At 35.8% G+C, this 24,427-nt stretch overlaps 2 protein-coding genes across 3 annotated transcripts in view; one reads left to right on the top strand and one right to left on the bottom strand.

Moving 5' to 3' along the window:
• The window catches only part of LOC124157549 (structural maintenance of chromosomes protein 6), a 68,801-nt gene extending 58,209 nt beyond the window's left edge, over positions 1–10,592 (top strand). The window contains exons 15-20 of one of the 2 annotated variants that reach the window (XM_046532373.1): positions 1,989–2,154; positions 2,266–2,379; positions 3,699–3,926; positions 6,352–6,485; positions 10,193–10,281; positions 10,382–10,592. In XM_046532373.1, coding sequence (XP_046388329.1) covers positions 1,989–2,154; positions 2,266–2,379; positions 3,699–3,926; positions 6,352–6,485; positions 10,193–10,232 — 682 coding nt within the window. In that variant the 3' untranslated portion in view covers positions 10,233–10,281; positions 10,382–10,592. Of the gene's footprint in view, positions 1–1,988; positions 2,155–2,265; positions 2,380–3,698; positions 3,927–6,351; positions 6,486–10,192 lie in introns of both variants that reach the window. The other variant, XM_046532372.1, reaches the window with a different exon arrangement.
• Positions 10,593–11,495: 903 nt separating this feature from the next.
• LOC124157550 (ATP-binding cassette sub-family G member 1-like) overlaps positions 11,496–24,427 on the bottom strand; it is a 59,051-nt gene continuing 46,119 nt past the window's right edge. Inside the window, exons 4-12 of the mRNA XM_046532374.1 lie at positions 21,695–21,840; positions 21,197–21,438; positions 20,521–20,706; positions 19,630–19,787; positions 18,291–18,459; positions 15,944–16,044; positions 14,892–15,047; positions 14,008–14,210; positions 11,496–13,561 (exon numbers count right to left, since the gene is read on the bottom strand). Coding sequence (XP_046388330.1) covers positions 13,414–13,561; positions 14,008–14,210; positions 14,892–15,047; positions 15,944–16,044; positions 18,291–18,459; positions 19,630–19,787; positions 20,521–20,706; positions 21,197–21,438; positions 21,695–21,840 — 1,509 coding nt within the window. The 3' untranslated portion in view covers positions 11,496–13,413. The remainder of the gene's footprint in view (positions 13,562–14,007; positions 14,211–14,891; positions 15,048–15,943; positions 16,045–18,290; positions 18,460–19,629; positions 19,788–20,520; positions 20,707–21,196; positions 21,439–21,694; positions 21,841–24,427) is intronic.

Raw genomic sequence — 24,427 nt, 5'->3', positions numbered from 1 at the left:
TATAAACATGCCTGAGTGGAATGAAATCTCTGGTTCCCCTGGGGCTGTTTTCAACCACATGCAAGCAATGCATTTGCAATATTGAGCATAGATTTAAAGATTGTAGATAAATTTTTAAAAATTCATGATTGGTTCTTCTAAAATTAATCAAGATTTATTTCTGCTATCGTCTTCTGCAATGCGAGAGGAGGCATTCAAGTAAACTTGAAAGATTCCTTGTCAACAAGTAAGTAAAATAATGCCTTTTTATGTAAGGAAATATAATGGAAATAATAAGCCTGGTGTAGCCTTGCATTAAAATGCTATTACAGTAAAACCTCTTTATATCGTAACGGTGGGGACCAAAATTTGGGCATTATGATGTATGGAGGTTCACTATAGAGAGGTTTTAGTGATAGTGCACCATTTTTTCATATCATTCAGAAATGAAAGGCACTACTGTCTATAAAAACATTATATGTATGTGTTTAAACAAACATGCATGGATTAGTGAACATATATTTATTACCTATATACATAATAATTGCAGAAAGCGTGCGCTATCACATGATTTTTACCTCGATTTGAGAGAAAATTATGAGATCTCTCTTAATTCAACAGTCATTTAAAATGATTAGGATAGTTAGATACCTTTGTTCTTATTTACTGTTAGGTATGCTCTCATATGGAACAAAATGGCCACAACTAATGATTAACGTGAAAATTACAGCATATTAAAGGTATATAAGAAAAAAATAATAAGGGTGAAACATTTATCACTGAAAATGCCATTCCATGTACATAATCGCAGCTGCATTAATGGTGTCTAGTTGTCTCGGTTTGATTTGAAGAGGTAGTTAGGCCGTCTCGGGGGTATCTCCTTGGTATGATAAGTGGAGAGGTTTGCCTATAAATTTACGTGTAAATCTGACGGGACCGTAGGGATGGTATGATGTATGGAGGTTTATGATGTAAAGAGGTTCACTTCATAGAGGTTTTACTGAATGTATGCTGGTGCTTTTGTGTCCAATTTTACTTAATTTGTTAAGATCGTGGAAAACATCAAAGGAATGTGAAACTCATGCATGGATAATCTGCAACACGGATAATCGGGAGTCTTTTGCATATTTGCATGACATGTATCAGTCTTACTTTTCAAGAATTTCTTCAAAAGAAATATCCCATACATATAAGTGACTACAGCAGCTGAATATTTATTTTTATTTGAAAGAGATCATGCAGTTGTTTTTATTGCTGCCATGCCATAAAGCGTTATATGAGAACAATGCCACCTTTGGACGTAAAATTTTATCCTTTGCAGCCTTTAATTCATAGCTCAAGCTGGCTTAATTTGTTTTTTCCTTTAGCACTTCCTCCTCCGATGTAATAACATTAGGAAGTGATATGATTTTCTTGTCAGATGGAGAATTACATATTGTTAAACTGCGTAAAAGCACATTATTTTTCAGAAAACTTTGTATTGTAAAGCCCTTATGGTGTATTTATATAATTATGTATGTACAAATTTTCAAGCATCCAAAGATTAGTCTTACTGCGATGAGACTGATGAAGAATATTGCTATTTAGTAACGCTTCTGTCGGTAAAAAAGGAGGAATGATGTGGTACAAAGTGTAAATACCAAAGTATCTTCCTACAGTAGAACATTCTTTGTCCAATGCTGATTGAGATCTTGAAGAGTGTCTTTTTCCATGACAGAAACTTCCCTCCAGCATTGCCTTATTTTAATATTTGAGTTTCAATGGTCACGTCTATTGTAAAAATTTCCTGACTCTGGTACCACAATTCCTTCATTTTTTCCTTTTCCAGCTGGTATTAAAGTTCCTTACTTTTCACTGACATTACCATTTTTGCAGACCTTTAACAACTACATATATACTATTCAAAGATCCTCATGCTATATTAGTTTTTATTGAAGGTATGTTAATAAACCTTTGCCATCTCAATCAGAAAATTTTAAGTAGGTATCATTACTATTTATACTCCACAGGTCAATGGCAGAAATTGCCTTAGAAATGAAAGAATTGAAGAGTGAAATTGAAAGGGTTGAAAGAAGTGAAGGAGATCCGAAGGAAATGGAAGAAAAATTTGATTCTCAGAGAGCAAAATGTGAGGAAATGGCCAAGAAGATTAATGTAATGGATGAATGCATAATTGTACGTAACTGATATGCTACATATATTGATTTTTTTTTGCATTGTATGGTCCTCTTTATCTATGTGGATGAGAAATGCTTTACTAAATTTTATCATCTTCTGCCATTACAGAAAATGAAGGCTGCACTGAGGCATCGAAGGGAAGTATACTCTAGATGCTTGCAGTTATTAGTTACTAGAATGCAAATTGTTTTTCAGTCTATGATTGATCGTCGAAGGTTTCAGGTGAGTAGTTGAAGGAAAACTCTATTTTCATTAGGTCTTTATGTGATCAATCCATTATGCATTTTCCTTCACGCATGCTATCTAATAGCCAATTTTTTTTTTTTTTTCAAAATTCATTCAGTCCCTTGAATTGATGAGCTGTGAGGAGTCTGTTATACTGTAAAATCTTTCAATATTGATCCTCTGACTAACTTAATGAAAAGTTCCATGTGGTGTATGTGCGGCCCTCCTCTTATGTTTTAGGGGATTGGGTTGGTGTGGTGGTAAGAGTGTTCACTTCCCTCCCCAAGGACTTGGGTTCCAATTCCAGGGGTGGCATAGAATTTTGAGAGACTGCCCAATGCCTGCTTGAGTGTTAAGTGGAGGACAATTCAAGCTCAACACTGTCCATGAGATTAGACATTAAGTCGTAGACCTCTTGGCGCCTTTCAATAAGAGCAGGCTAATGCTGTTGCTGGGTTTCCCTCTTCCTTCTCCCTTCCTTCCATACCCTTCCCTCATGGCACAAATGACCTCAACTGTCGATTGCCTCCTCCAAATGTACCAAATGTACCGTACCTAAGGCTCCAATGCAATGCTTGAAAAATGCCTTCAGTATTGGACCTCTTTCATGGTGATTCCCATTGTTAAATATTGCAAGACTTTGTGTCATGAATAATGAGAACAGTCATCCAAGATTGTCGCTGCAATGTTGATTTTTGGCAGTAAATCTTAGTAAATTAAAATTTAACTTTGAAAAATACAAATTCACCAGCTTTCACCTCATTTATGTACTCATTGCAAAACTTAAGGTTTCAATTACTCAGGCAGTTTTTCAAACTGTACAGTAGAAGTCCATGATAACATGTATGGCTTAAAGCTCGGGATAGGAGTTCGTTTCTCTGCCAAACAGGGCACGAATTTGAACTTGAGAGTCATAAGTCAAATTTTATCTCCGATGCTCACCTTCTTTTCTTCTCTTTTCTTTGTGAAGGGTTAGTGTCCTATCACTCCATCAGCCTCACGTCTATTGAGGTAGCTTGCAGTTTATTATGCAGATTCATGTCTTGCTGCATTTTTCCAAAAGCCAAATGACTGCTTTGTCTTTGATGTAAAGTCAGGGAAATTACAAAAAAATAGACAGATCATTCCCTAAGCTCATGAATTAAAATGTTTATGTTTGTCTCAAAGATAAGATGGTGTTTTCAAAATCGTTGACATGCTGTAATGATTATGAATGTGCATGCATCAATTTATTTGTGTATTGGTTTATGTGATGAGCCTTTTTTTCCTGCCTGGATAATTATCTTACATCACTTGCAATAATTCTTATTCTCCAGGGAGGCATTGAAGTTGACCACAAGGAACGTAAACTAGATATCAAGGTAACGCTTAGAAATCCGTCTCCTGGAAAGGCCAAGGGTGGATCGAAGAGGATGGCGGACTCAGGTGATCCCAAGTCATTGTCTGGTGGGGAGCGCTCTTTTACAACTGTGGCTTTTATCTTAGCTCTGTGGGATGCTGTGGAACTACCTTTTTATGCTCTGGATGAGTTTGACGTGTACATGGCAAGTATTGATGATAGCTTGAAAAAAATAAATACTTTAGTGCCTTAATTCACTCCATCATTTTTACATACCGATTTCTAAGTCAGGGTGGTAAACTTTGCACCTGATCTCATCTTCTCATGTGTGGTTGGGACTGGGGGAGTATGTATTGATGTCTCTCTGTTGGGGTCGCTGGGGCCCCGAAATTTTTGGGTTGGGTCGCGTCATTGTCCTGACCTGACCTTAGGGTCGGGCCTTTTCAAATCTCAGGTCAAGTCTGGTCAAAAATTGCTAGAATTTAATGCAATGCAAAAAAAATGTTTTACTTTTCTGTCTTCTATTGTCTTCGGCAAAGTTTGAAAGATTTTTTGGTCATTATTTGTGACATCACTCTCAAAATATAACGTAGGTATTTCATAGATTATACGTCATAGAAGATCATAAAATACAAGCTAGTGATTATTTTCCAAGCAAATAGCAATCCTGATTCCTCGATGTATCATTTTGGTGATCATATGAGTTCATTAAATTTCCGCCCAGTTAGGAAAAGGTTAGTGACGAAAAAGGTGGGCATTTTTAAATTAGAATTTAATATTCGGTATTGGCTAAAGGCCCTTTCACCCCATGAATGGTCATTTGAATTACCTAAATTCATTCACGTGATCCCTTGAAATGCCTGCTACACGGTGAATGAATTTGGTAAATTATCGGGGCCAAAATGATGTGCACTGATGTGACTATCGATAGAGTTGAGGTATAGTACATATTGATTCTGATGTTATATACAACCACGTACAATCAGAAAATAGAAATCTACAGAATTCTTGTTCTGAAAGTTGTATATGGTGGAATGCTCCGTTTACATATGAGCTTCCTTATAATTTTGTATTGCTTTGACCAATTTGGTGGGGTATGACGTACAAAGGAATGATAGGCATTCAGATTTTTAGATTGCAGGAAACCACTTCAAGAAATCAGTGCTGTCACGCGCTTCGTGATCCCATGATGAAGTAATAAATTGTTTTTGCTGCAGTGCAACTATGATTATGGCTTCAAGATAGTGTGGTGTGGAACATCTTTCGAAGGAAACCCACTCTTCAAATGGTTATCCGAGATCTTTTCCTATTCCATTCAGTAAATTAGAAAGTAAGTGAAAACATTCTGGGGAAGAACTGTACATTGTTTCTCGCTGGGCAGAATCCTACTCTTTGGAGACTTTTTTAAAGTCCGGGATTGACGTTGAAGCGTCCACACCGGAAGCCTTAGATAAAAATGCTGACAATAAATTTAGAGTTAAGGCTCCGCAAGGGTGAAAGCCAGCCAACAAGGAGTTTATAACCCCTCCAAAATACCCCTTCTTCTAATAATATACCCAATCCAATTTCCCTCTCTTTTTTGTATAGTTTTCAATAATATTCTTCCTTCTCCAACTCTTTTCAAATCAAATTCCCTTGAACAACTTCAAATTTTTCAAGACCAAACCAACCTTGACATCAACTTTGTCAACGTCCATTTGTAGTCGTGGAATTCCACCCTCCTTAACTTGTTTTCGAGCCTCAACATCATCTCATAGGTTAGCACTGTACCCATTTACACCCTACCGTGGTACAGGGATGCAACAACACCCAGGCTTTCCTTCCTCCCTCCTCCCACTATGATTCACACACAAGCAACCTAGCATTCTGCCTTCCCCACTTCTTCCCCCCATTTTTCCTTGTCCATACCCCTATATAACATGAGAGAATTTCGTAAACTGTGCCAGAAGATGATACACTATCAAAACTGCTTGCGAGGGAATAAATTTATGGAACTAGATATGTTTTATTCTTTCCTGATAGTCATATAGGAGTTCTGTCAAGTAATGCTTCAAACCATTTCATTCTTACAAGACTATTATGCATTAATAGATGGTTATAATAGTTGGGTACATACTAGTGTTCATAAGTTGTCACTCTATTCTAGACTGAGTTTTTTGGTTTCTCTAATCATTTTGTAATCAACGGTCTTGGTATTAATTCAAACACAATATTTCCTGTGTGTACTTGATTTTTATTTTAAAAATTTTAGTGCCAGTCACTATTGGATTATGTATTTGAAGGAAATATTGTTTATCCTGTGACGAATATTATCAGTTTCTGTAATATGAGCGAGAACATTTTTTTTTACATTTACATAACATGCTGAATGTTGTCTTGGATTAAAATGGCTCTGCATTAGATGTACATGCATGTAATCGGTAACACTCTTTTCAAAGGATTATCGAGCTTAATCAGTTGAATATCAGGCCCAGATTTATTTGTGCATTTGATCTTAAATTTATTGTTTTGACACCAGGTGTTGTCTTATTCTAAGTTGTGGTGCGCACGTGTGTTGTGACCATAAATTGTGAAAAAACTGTGTAGTCCTTGCCACTCTTCTCACCTAAATTCTCTAATGTTTTTTGCAGGATAACGCTAACCGGGAGATAACGTTAGATCTCCTGAAAGGTCATGCAGATATGAAGCTGGATTTTCAGTTTGTTTTCCTAACCCCTCAACCAATAACTTCATCTCGGGCATCCAGTAGGATACATGTTTTTAGGTATGCCTTTAGGTATTTACAAATAATAATACAAACTTTTATTTGAGTGAATCCAACAGTAAATCCAATATTAAATAGTAAAATAGTGAATCCAATCCAAGAGATATGTAGCGCTGTACGAGTCTTGAACTCTTGAGTTTCAAATGAAATTAAAGGTCCTGCTCAACTTCTGCTTGTTTTTAAGATGGATATGTTCAAAAACTGAGTCTCGAGATGGTTTGAGATCTCCATCGTAATGGATGTAATTTTTGTGGGCCTAATGATAGTATACGTCGTAGTAAAGTAATATTAATTCCCTTTCACTAATGTGACAATGTAATAACATGATGCTGCGAAATATCTTGGAAAATCTGAATTCTAGCCATAGCCTTAGCTTAGAGCCTAGAATCGAGAATGTAGCAGAACCTTGTCTTCAGCATAGGGACTACTATCAATGGGTGCACAAAATGTGAATGTGTTAATGGAGACTAGTCTAGCTCTTGATCATGATCAATAAGTTAAAACAAGATTTTTAAGTGTTCATTTAGACCTATTCTAATTGTCACGACTGCGTAACATGATTTCCATGATTGAAATTCTGGCTATGCTCAAAGATATGTCGTCATCGATGCTGACACGCATTAAACTGTGTATTCAGTTGAAATGCTGTCAGGGATAGCTCTCTCTCTCTCTACGATGCAGAATTTCTTCAATGAGGGATCCCACTCAACCATTAAAACCTTAGAACCATGAATAAGCCGTGAATTTTTTCTACTGTGAAAACACCAGGGAAAAGCCGTGAAGTTTGACATAAAACCTTAAAATATAATATGGTATTTCCTGGAGTATAGGTCATTTATACAAAAGTTAGCAGCCAACGTTTCGATTTATTATTTAATACATCAAAATTAATGGTAACCTAGGTTGTGGCAATGCCTTAGAAACAAAACATAAATAAATATGTTCAAATTCATTTCCGGGAATACGTCTGCGTGCTATTAATATTTAACTCAACGTTTCGTTCCACTTACTGGGAACGTCGTCAGGAGAATGAAAATATAAACACCTATCATAGGTGATAGGTGATAGGTGTTTATATTTTCATTCTCCTGACGACGTTCCCAGTAAGTGGAACGAAACGTTGAGTTAAATATTAATAGCACGCAGACGTATTCCCGAAAATGAATTATAATAGTGCATCTAATCGCTGCGAAAACCTTAAAACTAAAATATGTTCAAAGTTTAGAGGTATGTCAAAATTTTTTGTATATTCCATTCTGTTCTTATATATATATGTTTATATATACATATTTCTTTAAATTATATTGTATTATATAAAAAAAAACCCAATTGTTCCTTCTTTATGTATAAATATTGTGTATCGTCTTATTCTTTGTATTTATATTGTTTCACACTTTTTCTAACATAGCCCTGAAGATGATTTAAGAAAATAAATCGAAACGTTGGCTGCTAACTTTTGTATAAATGACCTATACTCCAGGAAATACCATATTATATATTAAATAAGGTCAAGAAAAGAAAGAAAAAATAATAATAAAACCTTAAAAAAAACTCTCAAGCTTGATTGTAGAACTGCGATTGACGGATCAAAAGAAAAATTGATATGTTGATAATGTTTCGAGGCTGAGTCACGTGCAGACACTGCCCACGCATTCATCTGCACAGGTGTATTCGAAGCACAATCTTTGGTCCGTGTGCCATGACGACACATTGACTGTAAGCCTGTGGAAGACCAGTAACCAAAGTGTTCATCAACCCTGGCGAAAAATCAGTCTGCCACCCTACTCCCTCCGTTTTCCCACTAACAACCTTTAGCTGGACCTGAATTTTATTATGGATGGGTGACGTAATGAGAGATAGCACTTTGATTGACAGCACTTTCATTGCTGCGTTTACATTCATGGCACCTGTTGCTTTTGTTACATTTTTAGTCAACGTATGGTCGGTGATTGTTGCGTCAATATTTGTATCTAGAAAGCCTTATCTACCGACCGTGAATTTGACGGCATTAAGACCATGAGAACATGGAAAAAACCATGAATTATATGATTTAGGTTGAGTGGGAACCTCCCTAGTTGTCAATGTCCCTCACCTACTTTGTGCCACCTTTCCCTCTTTTGACATTCTTCTCTTTTGAGATTCTTCACATTGTCTTGAAACTACATAGCTGCCTCAATTAATTCCATTGAAGCATATGGGAGAAGGATGGAACTGTTATAGTTGACTTGTCATTCAGTTATAAATACATGATCCCTGTAAAGTAAATTTTAAATATTGGAGGAAATGATTTAGTAATTGTGGTGTCACGCTAGTGGCAGTGGTTCCATCTCTCAGGCAAATTGCCATTCATCTAAATTTGCAGATTTGAAAATGGTGTACATATTGCAATTGTCACTTTTATTTAGTTAAATCTCGAATTTTTATTTCTATAATGTATATAAATGATGATTATTTTGTTATTAGCTAGAATAAAAATTAAAATCATATTTTTTTTGCTTGCAAAGCAAATATTTCAATGACAAAAAATATTTTACTATTACCATACATTAGAAGCAGGAGATATGGGGTAGTAAAAAAAAAATAAGTAACTACCCTTGGTGCTCCAATAAATCAAGGTAATGAATTAAATGCATCACTCAACTTTGGTTGCCAATGGGAAGTAAAATTGTCACCTTAGTGAAATGTGTCTGAAATGAACTTATGGACACCCTATGGTCAAAATTTTGCATGGGGTTATCCTGGTAGTTGCGTGTCTCAAATAACAATCATGGAGAAATGGATTAATAGCAAAAGAACTAGTGCTATACACCATAACGAGACCTATCTACCTATAATGAACGCTTCTTTTTTGTACTAGCACAAAAAAACAAGCTCATTATGGGCAATTTATTTACTTACGGTTTTCTACATGGACCAACCTACAAAAAAAAATCGCTTGCTTAAGTGCTGTGTTCATTATTAGCTGTATGTTTTATAATGGACTTTAACAATGGAAGTAAACATTGGCAATCATAGAGGCTAGATTTCACTATATGCATGATCAATATAAGCGAGTTTTATGATAGTTAAATAGTTTTTTTGGCTATTTATTTCTCTCTCTTGTTTAATGCCTTAAATGTCTGAAATTGTTATACATATTTCATGTGTTGCTAAGAATAAAAATGAAATTTTAGGCTCCAAAATGCATAAAAAGTGGGCATTTTAAAGAATTTTTAATTGGTAGAATGCCCCTTTCTCCGAGGGGGCATTACATACTCCCTGGACCCAGGACAGGACACCACCCCAAATTTGATGCATAATCTACCCCTGTGTAGATGAATACGTTGTTATTTGAAGAAGATAACAGCCCTTATAAAGTGAATGAATTTAAGTTTAATAACTCTTGGTAATTAGTATGAAGACATGGGCGGATGAAGGTATTTTATTATAAATTCTACTTTTCGAGGAAATTGAAGTTGTTGTTGAAAAAATGTTGACATAACTCCTTCTTCCTCAGCATATTTAAAAAAAATACTACTTAATGAGCATATGACCGTGTCTTGACAAAGCTGAGCGCATAACTCCTTCTTCCATGCAGTATCTCCACTTTTCCTAGAATCTAACATAACACCTTCATCAACTCATTGTGATCATTCAAAAATAATTTATGTATTATTAATTGGTCAACTATACTTTCTTTGTTTTAAATGGTGTTTTTTTTATTTCAGCTTGGAGTCTCATGAGAACCAGAGAATGGCTATGTTGTGATTGCTTAGAATCAACTTATTTTAAATAACTGTTTAAAAGAAATACAAAGGTTTGTTCTGTACTTTAGTAAAGTACTCCTAAGTCAAATTACTTCATATTTTGTTTTTTAGTTTTTGAACTTTTTCACATGATGTGATAAATACGTATAGGTACTTCATCAGTTGTATGGACAAGTTTTAAGATAATACATGTGCCCTCATCAATACATCACAATGAAGAAAAGTTTTAAGTTCCTGAAAGGTACTGGGACCAATTGACCTAACTATAACTCGTATTGTGATAACGATACTTCAAGTCAGTATTAGCAGTGATGTGTTTGTAAAAGAGTATATTTTAATAAACGTTGTTTGAACTAATGAATACCCAATTGTTATAGTAAATTTCCTTTTTTTCCTTTTCAAATTTTTTCTTTTACACCGTACATTATCAATTTTCATGTGTGAACTACATTAAATACCTCTCTAATCATATTTTTGTGCAATTGTTGAAGTGAGAGATGCCTACATCATGTTTTTCTGCTCTACGTGGACCTTTAAATGTTGGGTCCCAGCGTATTTAAATTTATAGGAACCATGTGCCTGAATACCGATTTTGAGATTAAAAATATGTGCCAATCTGGGCCAACCCTATTTGCTTTAAACTTGGTTAAGCTAATGCTGAAAGCTAAAAGCTAATGTTGAAAATGTTACTTTATTCAATCAAATGTGTGTTATGTCCATTCTTAGTTTGTAACGAACAACAATTGATAATGTACTACCGAATACCTAATGTATGCGTTAAAATGGTTAAAAAATGGCAATGGTTCAAGTTGACCTGCCTAAATAACAACAATCTACGTCATCAATCCTCTCAGGAAAAAAATTAGATGAATTTTTGCCATCTGTGTACAAAGTGTTTATCAGATTAGATCATTCTTTGCCAAATGGGGAAGTGGGGTGATTTGGTTTTTTTATATTTCTTTGGAAGTTGACTTTTCTTACACCCTTCCATTGAGGTTCTGTGGAAGAAAATGTCTCCTGTCTTCCTTGTGCCCATTAATTTTGAAATGACAATATACATACTTCAATAGAACTTAGGCGATTTTCTCTGTAGCACATGAAGGTAATAGAATGTGCCTTCAGTTTCTCTCAATTTTCGGTTAGGTCAGTAGGGTTTTTATTTTAGACCATGAGGGAAGTCCTTTGTTTTATGTTTTTTGAAACATTATGAATTTCAGTGAGTGAAGGTGGTGAAAAGGTGACATTTATAAGCAGTAAAGCATAGTATATTTCGAAAAATAAATTTATTTCTCAATTAAATATTAATTAATATATATATTTATATATATGTATGCATCTTGTTACATAAGTCTCTGAGAGCCAGTAAACATTGTATCAAATGAAGTCTTACAAGAGTGTGTAGTACCATATTTCATCTGTAACAGAACTATTCCCTATCTCAGCCATATGCTTCTGTATTTTCAGTTCTGAAGCTCTGTCCTCTTTTTACGTTAATATATGTGCATGTCTTAACCCTCAAACTCCCTGCTAAGACCTGGCAGGGAATGAAAATGGCAATCAATACAAGTGAGGCTATTTTGCAATATCTTTTGTGATTCTCTTTGAAATGTCTTACCGAAATATCTCTGACTAAGTTAAGATGATATTTTATTTGGTAGTTGCTCCATATTTCATTTGGTACAGGCTTAATTATTTAAGTCCAAGGGGATGCATCAAATTTAAGAGGGAATCAAATAAAACTGTCAGTGTACTGTATATTTCTATTAAAAACTAGCATCCTGCTAAAGCAACTGGCATATACTATAGTCTCAAGGAATATATGTATATCTTTGGCAAAGTACTCATGGATAGAAAACAATCGTAAATTTGGATTATATTATTATAAAAAGGAAAAGATAAGAGAGTATTTGAAACTTCAATGCCTCAGAACAATGAAATGTTTGGAATTTGTTATTGCAAATTAGTTAGCTTTTCCATTTAGCATTAATATTCTGTGCAGTTCTCTGCATGAATTTATTGTGCATCTTAATTTTTTCTGTGAATCACAAAGATTTTATTTTGTGAAATTGGTGGGAAATTTCTTAGGTTTGTTTTGTAATCTTCTACTTCATTTTGTAGTAATTTTTTTGTGGAGAAAATTTAATTTGTTATCAAGTGATATTGGCAGAATTTTCATTTTGGTCACTCAAGATGTACATATTTAAGGTTCAGCTGAAATCTTAGGTCTTGGTCATGAATTGTTTTATTTGAAATCACTTACACGGTGCACACCTACTTTGCCAGAGAAATTAGTGGTAGTTGAGAAGCATTGGGTCAGGTTTTCATTCTCTGTCATCATGTGATATCAACAACTTAGAAATTAATTTATTCTTAAAAGATCATTCATTCTGAATTAAGGCACATCTTGATAATAAGCTAAGTCAGCAGAAAACTATTGGTGCAACAAAAATAGAAATACAGAAATAGGGAGTTTACTCTGTACTAATTAATTTGTTTGGCAAGATAAATGACAAATTATGTCCAATTTATAATCACATCTTTGTTTTTTCGGCATTCATGTTGTTTACTTAATGGTTTCATTGGTATATAATAACAGGAACTTAAAGGCTCTGCCATGGAAACCCTCCTTCTAGGAAGTATGATGCCACGTATCAATGGCAGAAGCTTCGCTTCACTCGAAATATCCACTGTTGCACAAGCGGAATCGTTATCACAGTTAGGCTCTTTGGAATATTTAACTACACGTTAAATTATTGTGAAATAAGAAAGTAGTGTAGCTTGTATAACATATCAGTGATCAACCGTGTGGGAGCTCTGTTGAGTATTTTTCATGTAAAGCACCTTAACGAAAAATATGCTGGTACAGCATATGATCTCATGTCTGATTATCACCGTCATGTTGTCATTTTATACGATGACGTAGGTAGATGTAGATGACGTAAATAGATTCAACAATGTAGGAAGTCCCAAAGTCATCTCAGAGTCTTATCAAATAATTATCATAGATTACTCCTGGCTTTGCCAGAATTATCACAGACCACATATTTAATTGATCTCTCTCAGTCATCAGCATCAATTGTTGCAGTTGATGCAAAAAGGATGGCCTCCATTATGACTTCCATCAGTCCTTGTCGGCTGAAAGGCAGCTCGTGGATGGAGAAAATAACTTCTGTCCATCCCATTCACCTGAAGTGGTTCAGTCTCAGCCAGATAGCCATGAATGTGGAGCAGTGAACTAGGATTGCGAATGTACAGATAAATGAAAGGTGGCTAACCACATCAACTGGTGGATCTGCAATGTCCAACTCACTCAAGAATTTGGTAGGATACCTGAAACAAAAGTAATTTTTTATATCAGGTGCTGAACATTTTTATAAAATCTTCAAATTAAAACAGCAGCAGTTGATGTGAAGGTGACCCCATTTTCAATGCAAAAGATTCGTGTTGCTGACTGTCGATGCACTGACATATGATAGCAATCTGAAATTATCTTGGAAATAAATGTTCTACACCTTGGGCGAACAATGAAAAATTGCCTATATTGAATGTGTAGTACATATTTATCATTGCTTTTTTTGTTGACTCCACCCCTTTTTTCTTTTTTTTTCTCTCTTATTTTTTGAAATCTCTTTTTTGAATCCCCTTCCAGTAGTCACTGAGGGCTTTGAGATCGAGACATAATTACATGATTGATTACTATGGAATTGTGATGTGCCCTTTAACTATATTAATTTTGGCAGATTTATATGTATGCAATTTTTTTTTAAATCTCTTACCTGTAGTGGCAATAGAACTTTTCATTGCATGGCAAGATTCCCCTGTCCATACCATATAAAATGTTCATATTGGCATGGAATGCATAGCGAAAGTAGCTAACATGAAAGAGCCACTTGAATGCTTTTGGAGTATCTCTGTAGGTGATGCAGAATCCAAACACTGATAACAGTACAGCAATCACTGGTCCAATAAATACTGCTACCTGAGGATGAAAAAAAAAATTCTATTTCAGCTTACGCGTTAAAAATTTTGAACAGGCAGCCCATACCTGAATATGTATGTAGCCTGTGTGAAGTCAAGAATATCCAGTGCAAATTCTTTGAATATTTTCGTAAAACATGAGAAGTGTTCATGTGAAAATTGAATCCACTATATTTAAATTATTGAATGTAGGAATGGTGAAAAATTTTTGGACATTTTGTGGGGTTTTCTATTTGTTTCTCTCATCACTATACATAATCACCGTCCACCTCATAAGTTTTACAAGAGGCAAATTCTGAAGAACTTAATCAATGAAGTTCGTTTTTCCAGCATTATCTTAAATTATTTCTCAGAGATTTGGAGGTTTTTCAATTCCTATATAGACTTGAAATAATTCTGAGATTGTGAATCAGGTCATTTCTGTGTAGAGATGATGTGTTTCTCTTACCTGTTATAGAACCTGGGGATAAGAAGTTTCAACAATGGGTGAGATAATCACAATTTTTTCCATAAAATACTTATATCTTTGAGGAACTGTGTGATTCAGCCTCCCATTTTTCAACTTGCACTACTCCACATTTTTTTTCTGCAAACTTTTTATTATAGCTAAGAGTTTGGGCCCAATGTGACCTCATTGGAGTGTCTACCTTGCCATTTTGGGAAATGATAGTGAAATGCTTGCCTTAATGGGAGTAGTTGCACCAATCAAGTACCCACAGCTCTGTGCTGCCAGTGAAGCAAGGATGTTTGAGAGGAAGAATAGAATGAGGCGTGTTGATTCTAGGGGCTGGCCAGTGAGCACGTAGCTGATGACCAAATATGATAAGCAGGACATCACCTAAATGGAAGAGATAGAAATAGGTTAATGATTAGTCTTTGTACTTAATCGGTCTTAAATATTTTAACTTATCAGTAAAAAGATTTTGATTTACTACATCTTTTGATCCCTGGAATTTATAGCATTTGCAGCTGATTTTTAGTTGATATTGTTGCTTACGTGAGGATTATTTTTTTTAACTTTACTGGCCTAGTGTGCCAGTGATTGCACGGTAAAATAGTTCTGTTTGGTGTGCCCATGTAGGCTTGGTAATTCAAAGGCATTCAAATTAAATCTGGCAGTAAAGGGTGACCATTGGGGATTAGAATACAAAAACTAAAATTAATCGTCTCTAACTAAAAAAACTAAACTATCGTCCTTGGGGTCAACAGGGACCACCTAATGTTTTCGTTTATGACCTTGTGGTCCCTTTATGGACCACTGAGGCACACTTCGTTTGAAATTGCTTATAATGAGTTTAGTTGCTGAGATAGTGTAAATATTTTTTTAGGCTCCTGGAATGACACTCGCTAAGATCAGAAAATAGGTTACACTTGCCATTTGACTTAAAGGCGTCCTTCAAAGGTGAAGTATAAGTATCCAATTGATGTATCTAAGCTCTGTGTATACAACACATATCAGTAAAGACTGGCTAGATAATTTTTTCAGCTTGAGGGAATTCTTTTTGAGGGGTTGCACATAGAAAAAATCTCCTGAGACTTTAGGATGGATTGGGTGAATCCCTTTATGCCCTTCTGGCGGACTATGACCTTGTCATCAATGTAGCCTTCTTTTAATTTGCTTTCATACAAGTGCCTGAAATTCATCTTAAAATATTTGAAGTGCTTGGCATTCTCATAAGAGATTCTTGACATGACAACCTTAAATAAATTAAGGTCACCATACTAGTTGCTTACCTGGAAAGGTATTTCTGCCATCAATGTGGAAAAACAGTATGGGACTAGAGAATACCACCGATTGAAGTGTTCTTGTGACAAGACTTCCATCTCCAAAGGAACTGTAATAAAAAGTTTCTGTTATTAGATGAAGGGGACTGCATGAAGGAGGCCCAATTCCATCCCATAGACAGCTGATATCTGTTGCCACTTGGATCGCATTTTAATTGGTTTGCAAAAATGTCCTCGGCGTGGCGACAAGTACAATACTGTGGCGATTAGTGAGCAGTGTGGTGCAGAATCCGCTGCAATTCGATTCATTTTCTTCCAATATTTTATACAATATAATGTTTGTAATTGCAAGGGATAGCATTGGTAAGTTATGAATTTGATAGATCACATCATCGCACATATAAATTTCGGTTAACATTCCTTAATATAGTACCTTATTTCCCTGTGAAACTTGGATTACTTTATCCATCGGTGATGCGAGTGGCGACTTTTGTAAAGCCATTGAAATGCACGGCAGGTGACAAAACATTTAGAGGCCAACTTCAGGATCCTCTTCTGTAATATTCATGTATTAGTTATTTACATAAACTGAATTCTAATTTCAACGTAAATGGCAATATTTGATATGATTTTTTGAGTTTTTTCTAAATTTCTTGGTTCTATACTTCTTGTCTGAGAAAATTAATCATTGAGATTTCTTGATATGCTAATAAGAGTGAAATCATATGCAAGCTATAATTTTATATTTTAACACATACAATGTGGGCCCGTTTTTCATGAAGAATCGGCCGATAAAATAAGAAATAAAACTAGAGAGTGGTTTTCGTGCCATAACTTTCGTTCAAATACTGCTATTTTCAAATGGCACACACGGGTCGAAAGTGGGAAGCTTGTTGAAGGCCATGCACACAATCGGAAGACTTGGTAGTGGATATTAGTCACGTACGGAGGCAGAGAAAGGTCCCCCATCCGACCAGCGGAGCAAGTCAAATGACGTGCTTCGCGCTGAATGTGTTAAAGTTCTTGGTTCAAGGGCCCAATTTGTAATGCATTTTTAATTTATTTAAACCTTGCCGAAATCTATATGATTCCGATTCTGAATTTTTAAGGATGTATGACCATCTACTTCGTGTTGGCAAAAGTGGAATTGAATTTGGTGGGTGTTGGAAGTGAAATTTCAAAATTGACATTTCCAGATTTTAGAAACTAAACACTTTGCGTGCCATGGACGTCAAATTACGTCCTGCTAATCTTTGCGAGGATTGCCGTGGACGTAATATTACGTCTTTCTATTTAAATGACTTCATATGGGTGAAGCTGTAATATTTCGCCCATGGTACTTGTCCAGTTTACTGCTTAGTGGTTCTGCTATTTCAAAAATCAACTGCTCGATGGAAAAAGAGTTCTTTTAATGTCTTTAGGACGAAAAGTCCTCTGTAGGTACCGGCACCCTTATCTCAGCCTACTTTGTGTGGAAATTCTTTGGATGAAAGAACCGTTCGTTGAGGGTGCAGTGACCCTTTTCATCATCCAGGATTTTGAATGATTTGCTTGGAACAAGGTTTTTATATGATTTCCATGGTTTAAATAGCTCAAATTGAGCGTAATAAAAAATATTAAGCATTTTATGGCGGTACATCATTTGTCGCAACTTTTTTATTTTTCAAAAACAGAAGGTTTTCATTATTTTAAAATATATATTCGAAAGTTAGCAATAAATGTTATTCAACTCATTCATAAAGAAGAACAAAGTCCATTTTTATTGAAATACTCATCAATATAAATATATTTTTGATGCTAATATTAAAAAAAAAATTTCGAATTTAGTAATAATGGCTGGATTTTTAGTAGGGTTTTAAAATTAGCGGCCAGCACTCAAAGTGTTAAATACAAGAACTACTGCTGAGTATCCAAGCTCATTGCTGCCCGCTGTACCTTAATTGTACTTGCTTAATGAAAATCAGGTAAAAATTGTGTGTTAATTTTTCTAATTTTTTACTCTTTGTGCCTTGGTGTTAATAAGTATCTATTATTTTATCTATAGTTCATAAGTAAATTTGTAAAGCAAGGTACATATCATGCATGAGAGTACATTGAAAATTTAATTTTGACCACCTGAGGTGTTCTTAACTTGAGAGGAAACTTACAAAAATTATACTGTCAGTAGCAAGTAAAAAAATATTGAAGCGATTTTCATCTTATATTAGAATTTTTTGGAATTTGGGTTGCTATTGTTGATATTTTGGCTAATTCTACTGCAATTGAGCCTGATTACTTTTTTCAGTAATCAGGACGTCACTGATTATTTATTTATGGCTACAAAAATGCTTGCAATTATCTACACAGTTTTACTCACAGGAGAGGAGGACTGCCATCTTTCCTGTGTAAACCAGAAAAAGGAGTGACCCGTAGACATATACAAAATTGGCAAGAACCCCACTTCCTTCATTGCCCATATTGCGGTAGAGGTAGCCAAAGATTACTCCAATTGCAAGGTGAGCAGCAAGACGTACTCCCAGCTGAGACTGCAGGGTACAAGAGAAAAGGCATGTTGAGTCATTTCGCATCAAATTCTTTTATTGCTCTAATTTAGTGATGTATTACTATGGTGCTGAAGTTTCAAAATTACTTCCTATACATGTAATGTTAGGCCATATATGTACAATTAATTGTATTGGCTAAGGTAATTTCATGATATAGGAATACATTTAGATAAATACAGATAAAAATGTTCTTCATAGCCTTAAAATATTTGGCAGAAGCAAATGTGATGACATTGGCAATTGATCGCCAATTAGACCATGATTGAAGTAAAGAAGAGTCAATGAAAGCTTGGAAATTTTTCAACAACAATGAATCTTTTTCGCATGACCTTGGGAGCCAAAATTTTGATACGCGAGGATTTTTAACGGCTCATTTGGGCGTTATTTCGCTGGGGCGATGGAAAACATGACTTCGGAAATTTTCAAGAAAATCTTCTGTTCGAAATAGATATTCCGTAGTTCATAATTCTGTTTTGACGATCATCTACCATAGTTAAAATTAATATCTAATAAATAGCATCGCTCATTATCAAACTTATTAGTCTTTCTCGACATATCTATGTAATGAGCACATACTACTCCCGCTCCTGTGACTAAATTCGGCGGGCGTGCCCCAATCTTCTCATAGAGCAGTTCTCTGACACAGAGGCGCAGCTAGGAATTAAGGCTGGGGGGGTTTAGGTGCAATTAATACCGGTGTATGTGGGGGTATGGAATACCCACCAGGATAAGCAGTCGGTGCGAGATTAATAAATTGCAGAATTTTAAGATGAACGGTTCAAAATGGTGACTTTCTGAGGAATATTTTATTAATCCTTACACTATTCTATTAGTAATATCAATACAATTAAGTAAAATGGATTCAACTTAAAAATTTCTCTGAGCTCTGGGGGGGGGGGAGTTTAACCCCCAAACCCTCCCCCCCTGTGCCACTGCTCTGAAAAGTCATATAAGTGAGGTATTTCATCTCATTGGACTGGAAAAATACGTTTCGTAAGCGAGGTAGTCGTATAAGTGAAAAGTTTCATTGCCGAGGTTGGAAATACATGGGTTCGTAAGGGGTTCTTCTCCGCACCAAAAAAAATTGGTGTATAAGTGAGGTCATTGTGTAACTGAGGGTCGTATAACCAAGGTTCTACTGTATATACTTACATAATTCCTCCTCATTATCAGCATATTTCTCCTTGAGAGAATGCATAACTGCTCAAATGATGTGGAGGCCATACGAAAGGAATCACATTTCTTGCACTCGCTGTCATCAGAGATTTCCTTTGAGGTATCACCATTGTCTCTGATGCTAACTACTCCATCTGTCAATCGGAAAAATTCATTTTCTTTTTTACTAGAGTTTAATTGTTCACTTTGAATAGTTTAAAGTGTACCGGGACTAGCCGTGGTGATAACTTGACACCTTGTCCGGTAGTGTCCGAAAAATATCCACAGGGAAGAATGATGCCTCGGTAGCTTAACTGGCTAAAGCACTCGACCGGAAATCGGGGGATCCGGGTTCGAATCCCGGTCAAGGCGAATGATTTTTTTCTCTGTGGATCTTTCGCACACTTAGAATAGGTTAAAATAATAAATGAGGATATATAAATGAGGATACTTTATTTGGATGTACTCTTTTCTATAATAGCAAATATTTCTCTAGACACAAGCAGATGAGGTATTTTGTAGATGCAACACAGCGGAGTTTCCCTTTTGTTTACTTTTATTTTCATGTTTGATTAATCTCAAATCACGATCGCATTTGGGGTCATGTCATATTCACCATCTCAGTGATTCTAAGAGTTGGTAATTACGAACAACTTTATTAACTTAATTTTTTTCATTTCTCTCAATAGTGATTGGTATCGTGCCTAAGAATATTTTTCATAAATTTCAATACAAATGATTTATTCATTTTTTGGAGGTATGATTTTTCAAATGCCCTTCTTGGAAGTTAATTCATTACCAAAGACTTTTAAGAAGTTCTTCTGTTAATTTTGATTCCTTAATACATGCAATTTTTATTAAGTGCACTAAAGTCAATATTGGTCTCACCATGTGCTGAAGGTACTCCATTTTGTTTCCTTATAATATCACCTCTCATAATTTGTTTCTTTTTTCCTATGGGCTTTGTGGAGACAGTTCCAGTATTTGTAACTGAATATTCTCCATTGTTTATGGCAGAGGAAAGGCTTGATATGGCTTTCTTTCCATTCTCATCTGAACATAGAGTTTCCATTACTGTAAAATAATTCAGAAATCATGAGCATTTTTAAGGATCTTAATATGTACACTTTAGTCGAATACCAAAGATGGAGTTTACTCTTATTCGTCATTTAAATGATGTGGTCATATTTCTGTCTCCATGGGGACAGAAGTAATCAGCCCTTCAATGGTCATAATAACATATGATTTTGATTGTGATATCAAAACTTTGTAAATTTTCATACCTCCTTATTTTGGTACATTTACATTAATTGCAATTCCATTATCATTGTCAGTGTTTCAGCTTCAGTGAATTAGAAGTACGTAAATAGATTCCCGAATTCCGGTTTTTAAAAATTACATAGTTTTTATGCCTGGGGTAAGACACCTTTTCACAATGGTGGTTTAGATGTGAAAACTGGCATGATTGCGCAAACTTTTATTAGAAGTGACATTTTTCAGAAACATATGATACGGAGCTATTGTTCTTCCACCTTTTTTCTTCTGTCTTTTTTTGGTTACTTACTATAGTCGGCAGGGTTGTGATACTGTGGGCATTGAAGATTTGCAGTTGTGCTTAAGAAGGGAAGGAGACCAGCTACTGACCCTTGGTAAGCACACCATCCATCAGCCACTATGTACAGGTGATCAAACATGTCTAGAAGGAGAGCACTGGGCTGATGAATTGTGCAGACTATAGTTCGTCCATCCTCTGCCAAGCGCTTCAACAGGCTTACACATTGTGTGCATGACGAACTATCCAAGCCCCTGAAAAACGGAGGTTTCCCATCATTATCAGTCATTATCCAATCATTCCACCTCAGTAGGGACAGTCTCACTTTTTTCACAATCATTAAACCTCTAACTTAAATAGTTTTCAAACATGTTATGTTGTACAATCAGGCATGTATTTTATACTATTAGCCATGCCAAGTTAAGAGTCTGTAATCATCCTAACCCTATATTTGAAATAGAATTTTAAAAATATATTTTAGATAATTGAAGAAATAGTGCTCAGTCTTACGTTGTTGGCTCATCTAGGAACATTATAGGCGGATCATCAATGAGCTCCAGGGCGATAGATAACCTCTTCCTCTGTCCTCCTGATAGCCGATTTGTACGAGTATACTTGCATTCCGAAAGTCCAAGCATTTCAAGGATGTTATTCACCTGAAAAAAAATAGATTCAGAGATTCTTTTAGATATATTGAATTGTTGGTGATATAAAAATCATCCTAATCCTATATTTGATCCTATACCTTGATAGTTGTTGAGTTGAAAAGAGTTGTAATCCCTATTTAAATGGATATCTCACTTGACATTTTTTAGACTTGCAGATACTTGGTGGCAATAAGTGTTTGGGGTAACTTTCGGAGAGCAAATACATCCAATCATGTCACACATTTTATTCAAGTGCATATTATATGACTTTAAAAATCATTCTACTTTATAGGAAATAATTGGATTGCTGTTGATAACAATAAGTAACAATAAGTTCCAAGCATGTGTATCCTTGTAATTCACTTTCCAGTACCATTGTGATTTTGGACAGTTTTTTTTATTTCATAAGGTCAGAGTGAAGGCGCATTTTAGCAGTAACCACTTTCTATAATATTGAGTGAAGATTGTAGATCATATTTATTAATTTAGATGACTGAAATTAAGAGCTTAGTATTTTATTTTTGAATTTGGTTGGTATTACGCAAAGTAACCTCACTCACTTTAGTTTTGAACTTTCCTCATAGCTTTATTCAAGTATTTATTCAGGTTTTAGCTAATGATAAGATTTCTATTGATTTCTACAGTGTTCTAATAGTTCTAAAAGTACCAAGTTTAAAGAGAAACCTTATAAATTTTAGGTAAAATTTGATCGTCCAATTTCAAACTTTGTACCGATTACTTGGATCTGGTGAGCAAAAGTTCATGTAGTTCAGTTCAGTTCAATTCAGAGTAGAAAGTTTTACTTGAGATAAGTATCCATGAATATCTTACTACAGTTCGTATTTCAGTGTAACTGAGAACCTTAAGTTTTCTCCTGATAGAAGAAGCTTACTTCCTTAATAAGTGGAATTGTCATCTTTAATTGTTGCAGTGTCCACTTGCCCAGGGGCATATTTGGGGGAGGGGAGATAGGGGTCATGACCTCCCAAAATTTTATCAAATTTTTTTATATTTATTAGTTTAATAGTTTTTGCATCCTTGTAAAGAAGTAAAGGGAGTGTATATGCAAATGTATGGCTACAAGTCTCAAACGAGAGATAAGTTTGAGCTGTACTTATCATAAAGCATAGCACTCCCTGGTGTAAAAGCGCCCCCCTCTCCTGAGGGGGGGAGGGTTGACTCGACACTTCCACCTCCACAACAAGATCTCCAGATTGTGACAAGGTCCTGTATTTTGGATAGATTTTTGGCGACCTCGCACGGGTGTTTTAGTAACCAGTTGAAGTCATAATCCTTCACCACCAGGACTCTTGTCGGAAAACGAGAAAAAATAGGGCAGTCATACTAAAAAAAATCATGGTTTCATAACGGAAGACTCGGCTTTAATACCTTTAAGTTGTTTTGATTAATGCTGTTTAATTCGGGAGAGATTCAAATCGTCACCTACTGCCGCAATCCCAGTTTCCCATTCACCGCCGGTTTTATCTTGCACCTGACTCTGGTGCTTTTCGCCTGCATTTTTTACCAGAGGAAGGTCCCATCTATATCTTCGCGGCTTGAGGAAGGGGAATCGAGTTATGGCGAGTTTAGAGAATAGTTAGCATGGAGTTGCATTATCCAGTTTTTTCTCCCTCCATTATAAAGGAATTGTGTTTTAAGTATTAAAAACGTGGGGGGAACAATTTCCTTGTTCATTTCCAACACCGCTAATAACTGGTGTTGCTTTGATCACGTCAATGACTGGGAATTCAGCTGATTAGAAATGATGTAAGCGCTTAAAGACTAGTTGATGGGAGCATGGATTGGAGACCTATGTCAAGACAATCTTTGGACTGCTGACCGATGATGATGACACCCGATTCTGAGGCATGTGGCAGAGATTTTAACGAGTGCTTTCCCATTATACGCTCGCGTAAATAGCTCGCATACGCCTACAGGCACGTGAAGTGATTACGATGTTATTACGTGCGTAAATCTCAAATAAATTTAAGGTAAACCGTGCTTACTTTCGGCCGGAAAGGAGTTCTGGCACCTCTCCGCGAAAGTTGGGTCGTGCCGAAAAATTTCATCGATTTTTTTACTTAAGTTAAAAAATGAAACAATATTAATGCTTTCCCGGCGAATTTACTGCGTGAAGTGCTCACTTGATCGGAACGGGTGAGGAACTGCATTACTGCTGACGTTTCGATGCCCGACTTTGCCATCGTCCTCAGAGCTATGAGTTTGAGGACCAGTGGCGCAGGGAGCGGGGGTTTTGGGGGATAAACCCCCGGAGCTCAGAGAAATATTTAAGTTTAATCCATTCTACTTAATTGGATTAGGATTACTTATAGAATAGTGTTAGGATTCATCAAATATCACTCAGAAAGGCGTAGAACTCGTCATTGTGAACCATTAAACTTAAAAATTTTCTGGAGGAGGGCCCCTGCGAATCCCGCTTACCCTGGCGGGTGCGCAATACCCCTACAGCCCTTAGTATTAGTGCCGCCTAAAACCCCGTTAATTTTTAGCTGTGCCCCTGGTGAGTACGATAGCCGAGTCGGACATCGAGACCTCGGAAATAACGGAGTTCCTTAATCCGGTGGCGATCCCGAGA

This window comes from Ischnura elegans, chromosome 4, assembly GCF_921293095.1.
Source record: "Ischnura elegans chromosome 4, ioIscEleg1.1, whole genome shotgun sequence".
NCBI classification, from domain to species: Eukaryota; Metazoa; Arthropoda; class Insecta; order Odonata; family Coenagrionidae; genus Ischnura; species Ischnura elegans.
Note: the sequence above shows the minus strand (reverse complement) of the source record. Positions and strands in the feature narration are given on the sequence as shown.